Source organism: Molossus molossus, unplaced genomic scaffold (assembly GCF_014108415.1).
Source record: "Molossus molossus isolate mMolMol1 unplaced genomic scaffold, mMolMol1.p scaffold_m16_p_19, whole genome shotgun sequence".
Classification (NCBI taxonomy): Eukaryota; Metazoa; Chordata; class Mammalia; order Chiroptera; family Molossidae; genus Molossus; species Molossus molossus.
This window is the reverse complement of record NW_023425354.1, coordinates 13377546-13390795: the sequence shown is the minus strand read 5'-3', so window position 1 is coordinate 13390795 and position 13250 is coordinate 13377546. Positions and strand designations below refer to the sequence as shown.

General features: G+C 45.7%; 1 protein-coding gene across 1 annotated transcript in view; it reads left to right on the top strand.

Moving 5' to 3' along the window:
• TANC2 (tetratricopeptide repeat, ankyrin repeat and coiled-coil containing 2) overlaps positions 1-11830 on the top strand; it is a 273469-nt gene extending 261639 nt beyond the window's left edge. The window contains exons 20-25 of the mRNA XM_036268781.1: positions 1200-1375; positions 1685-1817; positions 3192-3283; positions 5156-5302; positions 7651-7751; positions 9336-11830. Of these exons, the coding sequence (XP_036124674.1) occupies positions 1200-1375; positions 1685-1817; positions 3192-3283; positions 5156-5302; positions 7651-7751; positions 9336-11274 (2588 nt within the window). The 3' untranslated portion in view covers positions 11275-11830. The remainder of the gene's footprint in view (positions 1-1199; positions 1376-1684; positions 1818-3191; positions 3284-5155; positions 5303-7650; positions 7752-9335) is intronic.
• The last annotated feature ends 1420 nt before the right edge of the window (positions 11831-13250 follow it).

The window sequence follows — 13250 nt, the reverse complement described above, 5'->3', positions numbered from 1 at the left end:
AAGTTAGTGAGTAAGACATGACAGTTGTGTGAAAAGAATTCTCTTAGGTTCTCTTCAAAACTAGCAAGGAAATGCCCTGGCTGGTGTGGCTCAGTTGGTTGGGCATCGTCCCATGCACCAAAAGGTTGCCTGTTCGAATCCCGGTCAAGGCACACGCCCAGGTGCAGACTTGGTCCCCGGTAGGGGCCATCCAATTGATGTTTCACTCTCTCTCTCTCTCTCTCCCCCCCTCTAAAAATCAATATTTAAAAACTTTAAAAAAAAAAAAAAAAAACCTCTAACAAGGAAATAATTGGCTCTTTGCCATCAAGAGCTTACAATTTAGGCTGAGACCCAAATGTATATTGAATTTTAAACTAATAACAAAATAGTGCATCAGTTGAGCTTGATCTTTACAGATAAAAATAGACATTTTAAAGGCAGAGCAGAATATAAAAGGGGCTTAGAGAGTAGGCATGCAGTTATTGAAGACTGACTATTTTAATTAAACTTTGAATTTCCTCTGTGGCCTGGTCTTTCCATGAGTCCATTTTCCCCACATTCTGTCATCAGTAATAAACATGTACTGAGCTCCTATTTTTATGAGAATCTCTCAAGGATTTTATACTATTATAAATGAAAAAAATTCACTGAGTTCAGAAAACATTCATTGAGAATGTGTTAACATGCAACATGCAAGTAGGATACATTTAAAAAGATGAACCACAGAATAAGGTGACGTACTCATCAGGTTCCAGAGGAGGTAGCAGTGAGTCCCAAGAAACTCCGTGGAGATGGGGGTTAGAGATGGCACCTAGGAAATGGATAGAAGTGAGGCAAGTTGTGGGGAAAGAAAAGATATTCTACACTTGGGAGCAACATAACCAAAACTGAGGGCGCAGGAATGTTGAGGGGAGATTTCAGGGACAGTGCGTACATCCATTTCACCAATGTAGAGGATTCTCACAGGGAATAATGAAACTAAAGGACAGAGAGTGTGTTTGGGGATAGATGTGAGATACTCACTAAAACAGCTGGACTCTCCTCTGTTCTGCTGACAACTTGTAGAATTGAATTTTTTAACAGTTTTTATTGAAAGGTAACTCACACACCAGAAACAAAAGCTGTGCTTCAGTGTCGCATGCACCTTAAATATCAGCTTTCCTTCCTGCTATGAATTTTCATGTTTCCTCAGCCCTACGCCATACTTGCTCTTGTAGGTGCCTCCATTGCTCTGATGGACAAAGAAGGATTGACAGCCCTCAGCTGGGCTTGTTTGAAGGGTCATCTCCCTGTAGTACGTTCCCTGGTGGATAATGGAGCTGCCACAGACCATGCTGACAAGAATGGCCGCACCCCACTGGATCTGGCAGCTTTCTATGGCGATGCTGAGGTGGTGAGTGCTTTTAAACAAGCCTCAAGGTAGTGGGGATAGGGAAGGTTTTCCATCCATAATGTTATCTGGGGTTGAGGGTTGCATATGGTGATTCCTAATACAAAGTTCTTGGATCCATACTTGATAGAGGACAGGAATATTCAAAACATCATTAAAGACCAAGAATATAGACATGGTCCAAGATACCATGGCTACCCAACCTGGTTCAGACTAGCAGTTGAATAAAAGCAAGCAGCAGTCGGAGTCCTTGTTGGAGCAGTACTGAGCCATTGCACTTGTGTTAACTGCTCTGCTTGATCCATGTGCTAGGTCCAGTTCCTGGTGGATCACGGGGCCATGATCGAGCATGTTGACTACAGTGGAATGCGCCCATTGGATAGGGCAGTGGGTTGCCGGAACACTTCTGTTGTTGTCACTCTTCTGAAGAAAGGAGCCAAGATAGGTAGGAGAAAGGAAGAAGGTGCTGGCCATCTGTGCCCAGGGGCCAGACTGGTCCAGTGGTCTGGCTGCCCTGGGTGTTTGGTGTGAGTGTGTATAGTTTCCCCTCTGCCCTGGCCCAGTTATTGTCCAAGTGAACAGGAAGGCTCTTGGCCCAGAGAAAGCCATCTGAGCCATGTGTCTAAAATCACATGGCTCTCTGCCATGCCCCTAAGTAGCCTTAGCCAGGAGGCTACTCTGAATCTTAGTGCTAATGTCTCTTACCAGCCCCACCCTGTGAGCATCCTGGATCCCTGCACGGCCCTGAGCCTTTGCTTTCCCTTGCTCTGTGTGTGCTTCAGACTCTCAGGTCCCTGCTGCTGCTGCCCCCTCGCTCCCACCCACAGACCTGTAGGCAAGGGTTGGCTTATATGCTGGCTTTTTTGCTGCCTGCCTCTCACTGCTGCTTTTTCCTTCTTTTTTTTCACCTTCATCCATTTTTTTTTTCCTCTCCTACAACTTTTTGTTTTCTCCTTTCTTTGAAGGTTGTCAGACGTTACCGAGTCGCCCACGAGGTATATTTCACCGCTGTCAGCATCAGGCGTGGTCTGATGGCTTGGTCAGCTTTGCCTTCTCCTCTTTGATTTAGCCTGCATGAGTTCCCCACACCTCTAATCTTTTAATTTACTTCACCTTAAAAGAAGATTTTTTTTAAGTGACTGTTGTAGAGAATAACTTGAACTTTTCATAACTAACCCTGAAAAGCTTAGTTGGTAAATAATTCAGGCATCTGTAAACTAATCAATTTAACCTTTTCTTTTTCTTTGGGGTAAAGTAGTGCTCAGTAACGTTGGCTTGTTTCATGTCTGTTTGACAATGGGACTGTGCTCCTGGTTCACAGTAAATCCCGGGAGTCCTATTCAATACTTATGAAGGGAGCCTTTAGAGACTCGAATGGTTTCCCTCTGCACAGTATATACTTAAATATTAACAGACTAAACAGCTGGGGGCTTTGAGTCCCAAATTCTAAAATAATTTTTTTTTATATTTAAAATCTTATGGTGACATTTAATGTAAACCCTTCCTCCCAATTTCCTTATTTAACCTAACTCCAAACTAAGCCATTGCCTGCCCGAATACTGTATGCAGGCTTTGCTGCCCTCCTGTGGCACAAACTCAAGACAGTTCAGATATTCTTATTTTAAGGTGAATACAATCCAATGCAGCTTCTTGGCAGTGGGAGTCACTAAGATACTCCCAGGTCCAAAAGATGAGGAAATTGTTGTGGAGCAAGTTGTTCTCTCAGCAGAAATTCCCCCAGGATGTTTTTTTCACCTAGCTTCCTACCACCCTTACATTGTATGAGTTTTTTACCCATCATGCATCCTGTACACTACAGGTCCAGCCACATGGGCGATGGCCACCTCCAAGCCAGACATCATGATCATCCTGTTGAGCAAGCTGATGGAAGAGGGGGACATGTTTTATAAGGTGAGAGGAAGGAGGAACGAAGTTTCCTCAACACAGCCACTGACTGTTTTCGACACGTGGAACCTGCCAAAGTCTTGACAGTTCTCATCTTTGGTTCAAGTGACAAAGGGAGAGAGTGCCATCCCTCAGTGCCCAGCTCATAAGTTGAGGGTCCTGGGTTTTTGCCTTCCCAACAAGAAAACAACAATAGCCTACATGTGTCCGTAGCTGGTCAACCGGAAGACCTAGTTTAAGCATTAATAGGCAGTTACATAGATTCCATAGGGAATCTGCCAAGTGGCACCTGAAAATTCATGGGACAAGTAAAAGTACAATTATGTAGTACAGATATTTCCAGTCCATGGAAAAAAGTTGATCTTATTTTTCATATTTAATATGTACATAGATTTAAAAGTCTATAGTGATAATAGTTTATCAGTATTTCTGAGTAAGATAAGGCAACTGAGACAAAGAACAATTATAAGAGTTACTTAAAGTCACTGAATGACAACAACAAAAAGAATGAAGTCTTTTTGCACCCACAACTCAAGCGGAAGGCTCTATAATCCTCCTAACAAACTCTCATGACCTATAGGAAGCCCCTTAAGAACATTCCATGTCAGAATTACCTCATTGTGTTAAGATAAGCTGAGTCTTCTTCTCCTAAAAGTAAATGCAAAACCAGCCCAGCTTTTGGCAGTAGGCATCACCGAGACATCTCTAGGCCCAAAGATGAGGAAATGCTTATGAAGCACATTATTCCTACCATGTGAGGAGTGTACAGAGTTCCCGGGAGCAGAGTTGTATTTCCTGAGGACCATTTGTGAGACTCATGATAACCTAGGCTGCTAGGAAACGAGTCCTGACCCAACCATGATTTCACATGACTTCAAGGAAGGGCCTTTTTCAGTATCAGATTTATGGGCTTGAGGTTGGCATTGCCTTCAACAATTCAAGCTCTGGTTATAACATAACTTCTGATGTTCTGAGGCAAGGAGTCCTACTTCCTTTTGAGAATAGGCAGAGCTACTACTGTTCCCATCCAGAATTCTACGTTGGGAGACTCCAGATCTCTCCTTGAAGAGAGATGCTAAAGAAAAAAGAACAGATTAGGATCCCTGGTAAAGTTGCCACTATACAGAAGGATGGAGCAGATAAAGATCAGCTAAGGGATTTGGGGTGCCTCCTGCATCATTCTGTGCTCAGCTTGTAGATTTTCAAATACAGATTGTAAGAAAAGTTCAAGGCTCCTGTGACCAGTTTCTAAGTTGGTCATAAATTTACTCATCTTGGAAAACCCTTCCTACATAGTCAGATAGAATCACAGACTCTAAACTCCACTTCTCTACTGCCACCCTACCCATCCCTTTTTCAAACGGAAAACTGAGTAGTAGTTTATGCCATGAAATTAGGGAACCAGTAACTAGATTGCTTTAATTCCTACATTCTTTGTGAGGAGGAGAATGACCTCTTCTAGAGGACTGGCAAGGTGGAAAAAAGTGTTCTAGACAAGCCAAAATTCAGGAAGTAGTAATAAGCTTGGCATGCTTGGGACTAGGAAATACATGTTCCAGGGAGATCAGGTCAAGAGAAAACTCCTTTGAAATGAGCAAGGTCAGTACCTTAGAAATCCATTTGGGAAGCTGGGGTCCCAGCCTTTCATTCACCAAGGCTTTGTTTCTCTGGCTTGTATCTTGGACAAACCCTTCAGCTGTGCCTTTTCTACCTAAAGGAAAGGCTGGCTCATGTTCAGGGCCAGACCTACTCTCTGGGTGGCATTTGGGAGGGTTAGCTAGCCCTTAGTAATGACTGGAGAGAGGAGGAAGGGAATGGGACCAAACTTAGCTGCTCAGCAGACCAACTGTGTATTTTGCCATCTTGTCCTCCCATTAGAAAGGTAAAGTAAAGGAGGCTGCCCAGCGCTACCAGTACGCTCTGAAGAAGTTCCCTAGAGAAGGGTTTGGTGAGGACTTGAAAACCTTCCGGGAACTGAAGGTGTCTCTTCTCCTCAACCTCTCTCGATGTCGCAGGAAAATGAACGTAAGTCCCTCTTATCCCAACTCCTTCCTGCAGTCCTGGGAGTTGACAGTTCATGTCACTTACTAGTGTTTACCAGGCCCCTGATCCTTCTCTGGCCCGTTTGGAACTTGGTTGTCCTTCACAGAGCACTGACATTTGCAATTTGAAAGAAATCGTTTCTAAGTACAATCTATATCTCAAACTATAGAAAAGTCAATGCTGTGGGTACTTCATAGGTTTTTGAGTTTTCATAATTCCCACTGAAAGAGATTGGAATACTATCTTCCTCCTCCCCACTCTCAAGTCAGCTTTCTGAGCTTTGGAAAAATATGAGAGTAGTTGTCACTAGAATTCCAGCTGCAATTAGGTATGAATTTTAGTCATTCCCTTCCTTTCTAGAAGGCCTTGAATCACATATGGATGGGCTGGAAAAGAGAGCCCAGGACCATTAACCTCAAGGTGTAATTTCTAAGGCTAATCTTAAGCTTTTCACTTCTTTACTCATCTTTTTATCCTAGAAAGCCATGCCCCTTCTTTTCACAGAGAACCTTAGAACTCTTTCTGGTCCTTTGTTATCTCCCAAGTAGTCCTTGGTCCTTCTTGCCTGCCTTGCAGATATGGTCTCTGCTGCCCTCAGCAGCCTTGATATGAAGACACTCCAGGGCCAAGAACCCTCTGATACTGGGAATGACTGAGATCATGTCAGGAATCTCTGACATCCACCAGTCTGAGATCTCTCAGTTCATCAAGAGATAGAAGTAATCCAAGCCAAACAGGAGTGTTGATCAATACAGAACTCAGCTTTACAACAGTGGGATTTCAGCCTCAGTGGCAATGGATCTGCTATCACTACCAGAAAGATGATTTGTGTATATGATCTTCATATCATCCATCTAAAACCTGACAATGAAAAGAGCCCTGATGCAGACTTGGGGTCTCAGAGGACACAGTTAGGGCCCTGAGAGGCAGAGTTGCCCAGGTGCTGAGGAGAGTGGGGCTACAGTAAGAGGTTCCCCTGGGAAGTGGGGAGAGGGGACCTTTAGGGGAGGAGTGAGGTTCTTACATGAAACAAAACCCTTCAGCAGGTGCTCCTATGATAGCAGCTAGTGAGAGTGAGACGTGCAGGAACAGCTGCCACCTTCTGGCTTCTTGTTTGCCCAACAAATGGCATGCTGCTTAGCGTAATCTTCTCAGACATAGTGTTTGTCTCAAAAGCAAAGGTAAAGGGTAAGGCTGGGAACAGAGTACAGATAGAAGACAGCCTTGAGGAGATGAATGCTTTCTAGCTCCACATTTGTTGAGAAATAACCACCTCCCATGACCAATACTCTGCTTAGTACCCGAAGTCTGCTGCCTTGGGTAGAAAGTTGCCCATTGACTTTTTTTATTTTTTTTATTTTACCTATGCCCCAGGGCCTTTGTTCTGCCTAAGGCCTTGTTTTCTGCATTAGGAATCACAAGTGTAACCAGAGGCTGCTGTGCTAGACTATGTCTTTGACATTAAAAGAGGAGGAAAAAACTTCTCTTTTGTGTAAGGGTAAAACTACAGCTTTGTGCCTCCTGAGAGACTCAGTGACCAGGGAATGAGGTGATAGCACAGACCCCAATCACAGACAGGGTCCTCTTTTGTTGTTTTTTTAATTTTAAATGTTTCCTTAATAAGGAACCAATTAAGAAAAAGAACAAACTAGAGAATCCCTCTGAAGTGAAAAGGAAATTACCATTTATTGAGCATCTACTATGTGCCATGAACGGCATACAGGGCGTTCAGATGCTGTATTGCTCTTATTTCTACCCATGAAGTAGGCGTGGATGAGAAAACATATAACACCGTCTGAAGGGTCACAAAGCAGACAAGAGAACTGACCCGCATCTGCTGTCCCTGCTCCATCTAGTTAGTGCACACCCCATCCTCTTGGACTTCAGTCATCCCTTAGAAAACCACAGCACAGTGGGTGCAGCGGGGCTTGGGAGGCAGGGCAAAGTTGATGTGAGGTGCAGCCATGTGTGTTTGCCTCGTAACACTCATGTGATGGGTTCAGGTTTCCAACTTCAGGCGCTTCATTGGGTTGACATTTGGCTTCTGGGCTAGAAAGAACTTTGTTAGGCAGAAAGAAGGCAAATTAAAAGTATTTTTATACTTATGGGCAGATAAATTCCCATGAGCAGTTGCAGGGCCACACAGGGCAAAGGCAGAAGGAACTTTCAGGCTGTGGGCCCTGTGACTAGAGCCATACCAAGCATGTCAGGAATCCCAGGTGTTCCATCCATAAGTGTCAAAGAAATGTACATATGATCTGTGTTATTCCCAAGTTGTCTATATTTCATATATCTTCAATGACTCATTTGCACACCTATTGTAATGACAGGATTTTGGAATGGCGGAGGAATTTGCTACTAAGGCCCTGGAGCTGAAACCGAAATCTTATGAAGCTTACTATGCAAGAGCAAGGGCAAAACGCAGCAGCAGGTGAGGAGAGAGAGAGAGAGGGTGAAAAGCAAGAGGTCTCTTTTCCGAAAACCTGGCTGAGGCAATGTAGGCCATCCTGGGGCATAGTACCCAAGTGCGTCTATCCCTGAGGACTCTCAGGGCCAAGCTTTGGGGATGGCTCCCATAGCACATACTCAGCTTAAGACTGGCAAATCTTTGGGGCTGTGGAAATCTAGAGCATCGTGCTTTGGGTGGAAAATGTCTTTTCATGGTTGGAGAATGGCACCTTCTTCCGAGAAGCCTCTGCCGTATCTCAGTCACTTTTTAACCCCCAGTGCAGATAGCATGAGGAGATACCGGGGGCTTAAGAAGAGGTCACTTAAGCAAACATCCTCTCGACCCTTTTAGAGGGAAAAGTGGGATGGGTCACTTACATCACAGGCTCCTCTTTTTTTTCCTGTAGGAATTTGGGGAATCCCTGGATTGTTTAGTCTTCCTTCTGGGCTCCCCTCAAGTCTAGTGGCATCAAACCTCCTTCTTTACCTAAATGCCTACCACCCACACCACACACTTGTGGAGACAGGAGGCTCTTGCTGCCAGGATTGAGAGGACCTGTGAGAAACTCCACCCCTCATGCCCATCTGCTGAGGTTTGGCCAGTGGGCAGGAAAGGCCCCAGAAAGACCTAGAACCTGCCATCAGTGATCTTTGGATAACTTGTCACTGTCCTTGATGCCTCCTGTCCAGCATCCCGCCCTTCTCCCAAACTGCCTGGGAACGAACTGCTTCAGGTTCACTGATATAACCAGGGTGGGGGTATGATCCTGAAAAGCAAACCCAGGGTTAAGTCCAGTGATGACAGTGGCAGTAATATTAGTCTTAACTAGCTGGGGTAGCAAAGCTCTTCAGAAGCTTGACTCTCAAGTTCTCTTCCCACTAGATATTCCTTCCCCACAAGGCCAATTGCTCCTCTTCTGGGCAATATTAATAGAGAGGTTGGGAATATCTCTGACAGTTCACGTCCTCATTTGTAAATTAGAATCTGAGCTGCTTAGTCAGCAAGCCTAATACCTTCCCAGCTTTGCTCTAGCAGAAAGGAGGAGCAGCAGTGCTGTGGGACAAGGGGCAGAAAGAGCAGAGGACAGGGTTCTTGCCTAGGATGGAGCAGGCCTGACACTTGGAGCCAAAATATTAAGAATATAAAGAAAAATTCTGCTGGATCAGCAAGATTTTTAAATATTGTAGTTACTATTTTGTTCCTAAGCTAATTGACAGTGACCCTGTAAATGACAACCCCACCCAACCCTCATACTGGTGTGCATTTGGGCACTACGAGAATCTTCCTGAAGGGCCTGGCTGGACTGACAAAGTTGGGGACATGTCTCCACTAATCCCAGAGAGGCCAGAAGGATGATGGAGGCAGGACGGGTTAGGGATTCATTCTGGACTCTTCTAGAATGACAGCCTACCTGTTTCCTTCCTTACAAATCAAACAAAACCAAAAACCCCCAACTCCCACAGATGCTACCACAGTTCTCTGAAATAGTGACCATGTTCTCAACTCTGGGTGATTCCTATTGATTCAGAATAACTCCAGTTCCTGTGTTTACATTTTGTCAAGCAGACAGTTTGCAGCAGCCTTAGAGGACCTGAACGAGGCCATCAAGCTGTGTCCAAACAACCGTGAGATCCAGAGACTTCTGATGAGAGTGGAGGAGGAGTGTAGACAGATGCAGCCACCACCACCGCCTCAGCAGCAGCTACCGGAAGAAGCAGAACCTGAACCACAGCATGAAGATACATACTCTGTACAAGACATATTCGAGGAGGAGTACCTGGAACAGGATGTTGAAAATGTTTCTGTTGGCCTCCAGACAGAAGCACGGCCCAGTCAGGGACTCCCGATCATCCAGAGCCCACCCTCCTCTCCAGCCCATAGGGACTCAGCCTACATCTCCAGCTCACCGCTTGGCTCTCATCAGGTTTTTGACTTCCGGTCCAGTAGTTCTGTAGGTTCTCCCACTAGACAAAGCTATCAGTCCACCTCACCTGCTCTTTCTCCCACTCACCAGAACTCTCATTACAGGCCTAGTCCACCACATACTTCCCCAGCTCATCAGGGTGGATCTTACCGTTTTAGCCCCCCTCCTGTGGGAGGGCAGGGCAAAGAGTACCCAAGCCCTCCCCCTTCCCCTCTCCGTAGAGGCCCTCAGTATCGGGCCAGTCCTCCAGCTGAAAGCATGAGTGTCTATAGAGCCCAGTCTGGCTCACCCGTGCGCTATCAGCAAGAAACAAATGTTAGTCAGCTTCCTGGCAGACCAAAATCTCCATTATCCAAAATGGCCCAGCGGCCCTACCAGATGCCTCAGCTTCCTGTGGCGGTTCCCCAGCAAGGGCTCAGGCTACAGCCTGCTAAGGCCCAGATTGTGCGAAGCAACCAGCCCAGCTCTGCAGTTCACTCAAGCACTGTCATCTCCACAGGGGCCTACGGTCAAGTAGCCCATTCAATGGCTAGTAAATACCAGTCTTCACAAGGAGACATAGGAGTAAGTCAGAGCCGGTTGGTTTATCAAGGGTCAATTGGGGGCATTGTCGGGGATGGGAGACCTGTGCAGCATGTCCAGGCCAGTCTGAGCGCAGGCGCCATCTGTCAGCACGGAGGGTTGACCAAAGAAGACCTTCCACAGCGACCTTCCTCGGCGTATCGAGGTGGCATGAGATACAGCCAGACACCACAGATAGGACGTAGCCAGTCCGCATCCTATTACCCAGTCTGTCACTCAAAACTAGATCTGGAACGTTCCTCCAGCCAACTAGGTTCCCCTGATGTATCGCATCTAATCAGAAGACCTGTTGGTGTCAACCCTAATGAAATCAAAGCTCACCCACCAACTCCCCGGCCATTGCTGCACTCCCAAAGTGTAGGCCTTCGCTTCTCTCCATCTAGCAATAGTATCTCATCTGCCTCCAACCTAACTCCTACCTTCCGGCCATCCTCCTCAATTCAACAAATGGAGATCCCACTAAAACCGGCATACGATAGATCATGTGATGAGCTGTCGCCAGTGTCTCCCACTCAGGGAGGTTACCCCAGTGAGCCCACCCGATCCAGGACCACACCATTCATGGGGATCATAGATAAAACAGCCCGGACTCAACAATACCCCCACCTTCACCAGCAGAATCGGACCTGGGCAGTGTCATCAGTGGATACCGTTCTCAGCCCCACATCTCCAGGCAACTTGCCTCAGCCTGAGTCCTTCAGCCCACCATCATCCATCAGCAACATTGCCTTTTATAACAAAACCAACAATGCTCAGAATGGCCATTTGCTGGAGGACGATTATTACAGCCCCCATGGGATGCTGGCAAATGGGTCCCGCGGAGACCTCCTAGAGAGAGTCAGCCAGGCCTCCTCATATCCCGATGTCAAGGTGGCTCGGACCCTCCCTGTGGCTCAGGCATACCAGGACAACCTGTACAGGCAGTTGTCCCGAGACTCTCGACAAGGGCAGACATCCCCTATCAAACCAAAGAGACCATTTGTTGAGTCTAATGTTTAAAAGACGTTTGTTGGAGTGAGACCCGTATGTTTTCACTGCACATTTTTCAGGCTTGGTTTCCACATTTGAGATAGTTCTCTAGCTTAATTTCTCATGTAGTTTCTGTGTGGTGTTCAGAGGTGGCAGCCCACATGCTGAAAACCTTTGCATGCAGCCGACTGGGAAGCTGGCCTTCAGTGAGCCAGGACTTTGGTTTCTCTTGTCTGTGCCCCAGCCACATGCTCTCTCCCTCTCTTCAAATGCCAACGAGGAGATTGTTGTGCCGTGCGCTTTAACCCAGGGAGATCAGACACACTGGTCAGCTTTTTCCAGGAGACAATCGCTTTCACTGATGTTCTTGTTGTGTCATTGTCTTTCTCCTTTCTTACAAAAATAAGCTGTTCTTGTTCGTTTTCTCCTAGGAACTTTAGAAAGAGTGTGATGCCCCCTTTGCCTTTGCATTCTTATCCAGTGCTGTCCCAGGGGCCAGCCCCAGTGTGTCCTTGTGCCACGGTCCCATCCCTGGACTGCCAGCTCCTTGCAGTCACCAGGTCTTGAATGTTCATTTAGATTTTTGCTGGTCTTCCTGTGAGGGTGAAAGGATCAAGGAGAAAGAGAAGAAATAAGTCTGTTAAATTGGAAGGAAAAAAAATATATATATATATATATATTTGAAATGTCACTACATTGATTTTTCCAAGAAGCATTTTAAGAACGTTTTAGAAACACCACCCTTTTAAATATTTTGGTCAGCCAAGAAAATTGGATGAGAATCATGGGTATTTTTTAATAATTTACTAAAAGTTATTCTTTAGATGTTTAGCCAACAATTAACCATTAAAAACTACTGATTTTCCATGGGTGAGGGAGAGAATAAATAAATATATAGAAAGAAAGAAAGAGAAGGAAAGATTGTTCTGGATTCTCATTGAAAAGCTGTAGAAAATCTTTGATTGGAGAAATCTCCCTTTTAGACTCTGATACGTCTCTTGGCATCATATTCCACAAAAGTAAACTCTTCCTGAAGATTGGCTGGTGCCATAATCCCGTTAGTTGGGTCTTTGCCTGGAGCTAGACTTTGTTCTCCTGGCCCTCTTTTTAAAACAGAGATGGTATGGTGAAGAAACTGGTTCTTTGAGAAGCAAATTGAATTCTTGTGAGACCGAAAGACTTACTCCCAGTTTGCACCCAGGGCCATTGCAGTCCGTGCCAGATGTCCAATTCCATTTTGAGATCTAGAGTTTCATTATTATTTCTTTTTTTAGGTAGGAGTGTTTGGGGAGTGATATTTGAAAACCAGGCACTGTAAAGTATCTCCTTTCAGGGTAAAGAAGGCCCCCTTTCAGCCTGGGTGGGGGCACAAGAGAGAGCAAGTCTTCTGATCCAGGCCCCTCTACACAGCTGTGTCTCATGGTTGCTTGGTAAGCTGTCCTCTGATGGAGGCTGGCACGAGATGGATGGTGAGAACACTGAAAGCCACAGCCTTAGCGCAGGCCTGGTACTGAGTGCTTATCAGTTCTTAAAGTGTAGCATACTGAACAGCTCAAACTCAACACAGGAGAATTAGTTCTCTGCTCTTAGGAATCATTCTTCTCTTGTTCGTAAAGGGCTACAGGGAGGACAGTTTCCTGAATAAAAATCCAGATATGGTCAGACCTGTTTGTAATAGTAGGTGTCCTCTGAAAGCATGGCTCAGACATGGGGAGCATGAAGTTGAGATTCAAAACACTTCTTTACTAATTTAGATTATCCCATATAGATGGACCCCTCTGCCCCCAAGCCTGGCATAGGCCAGGACTTGTCCTTGTGCTAGAAAGAAGCAAACTGCTGGGCTAATGCTAGCCCCAGCTTCCTCTCTGTATGCTGCAGGACTGTCTGCTCTGCTGGAGCAGAGGGTGTCGGTGTCTCTTCCCTCTCTCTCATCAAGAAGATGAGATAAATGTACAGTATTAGCACAGCCTGCAGCTGGGAGCCCAGCAGCCTCTCACTCCCTCTTC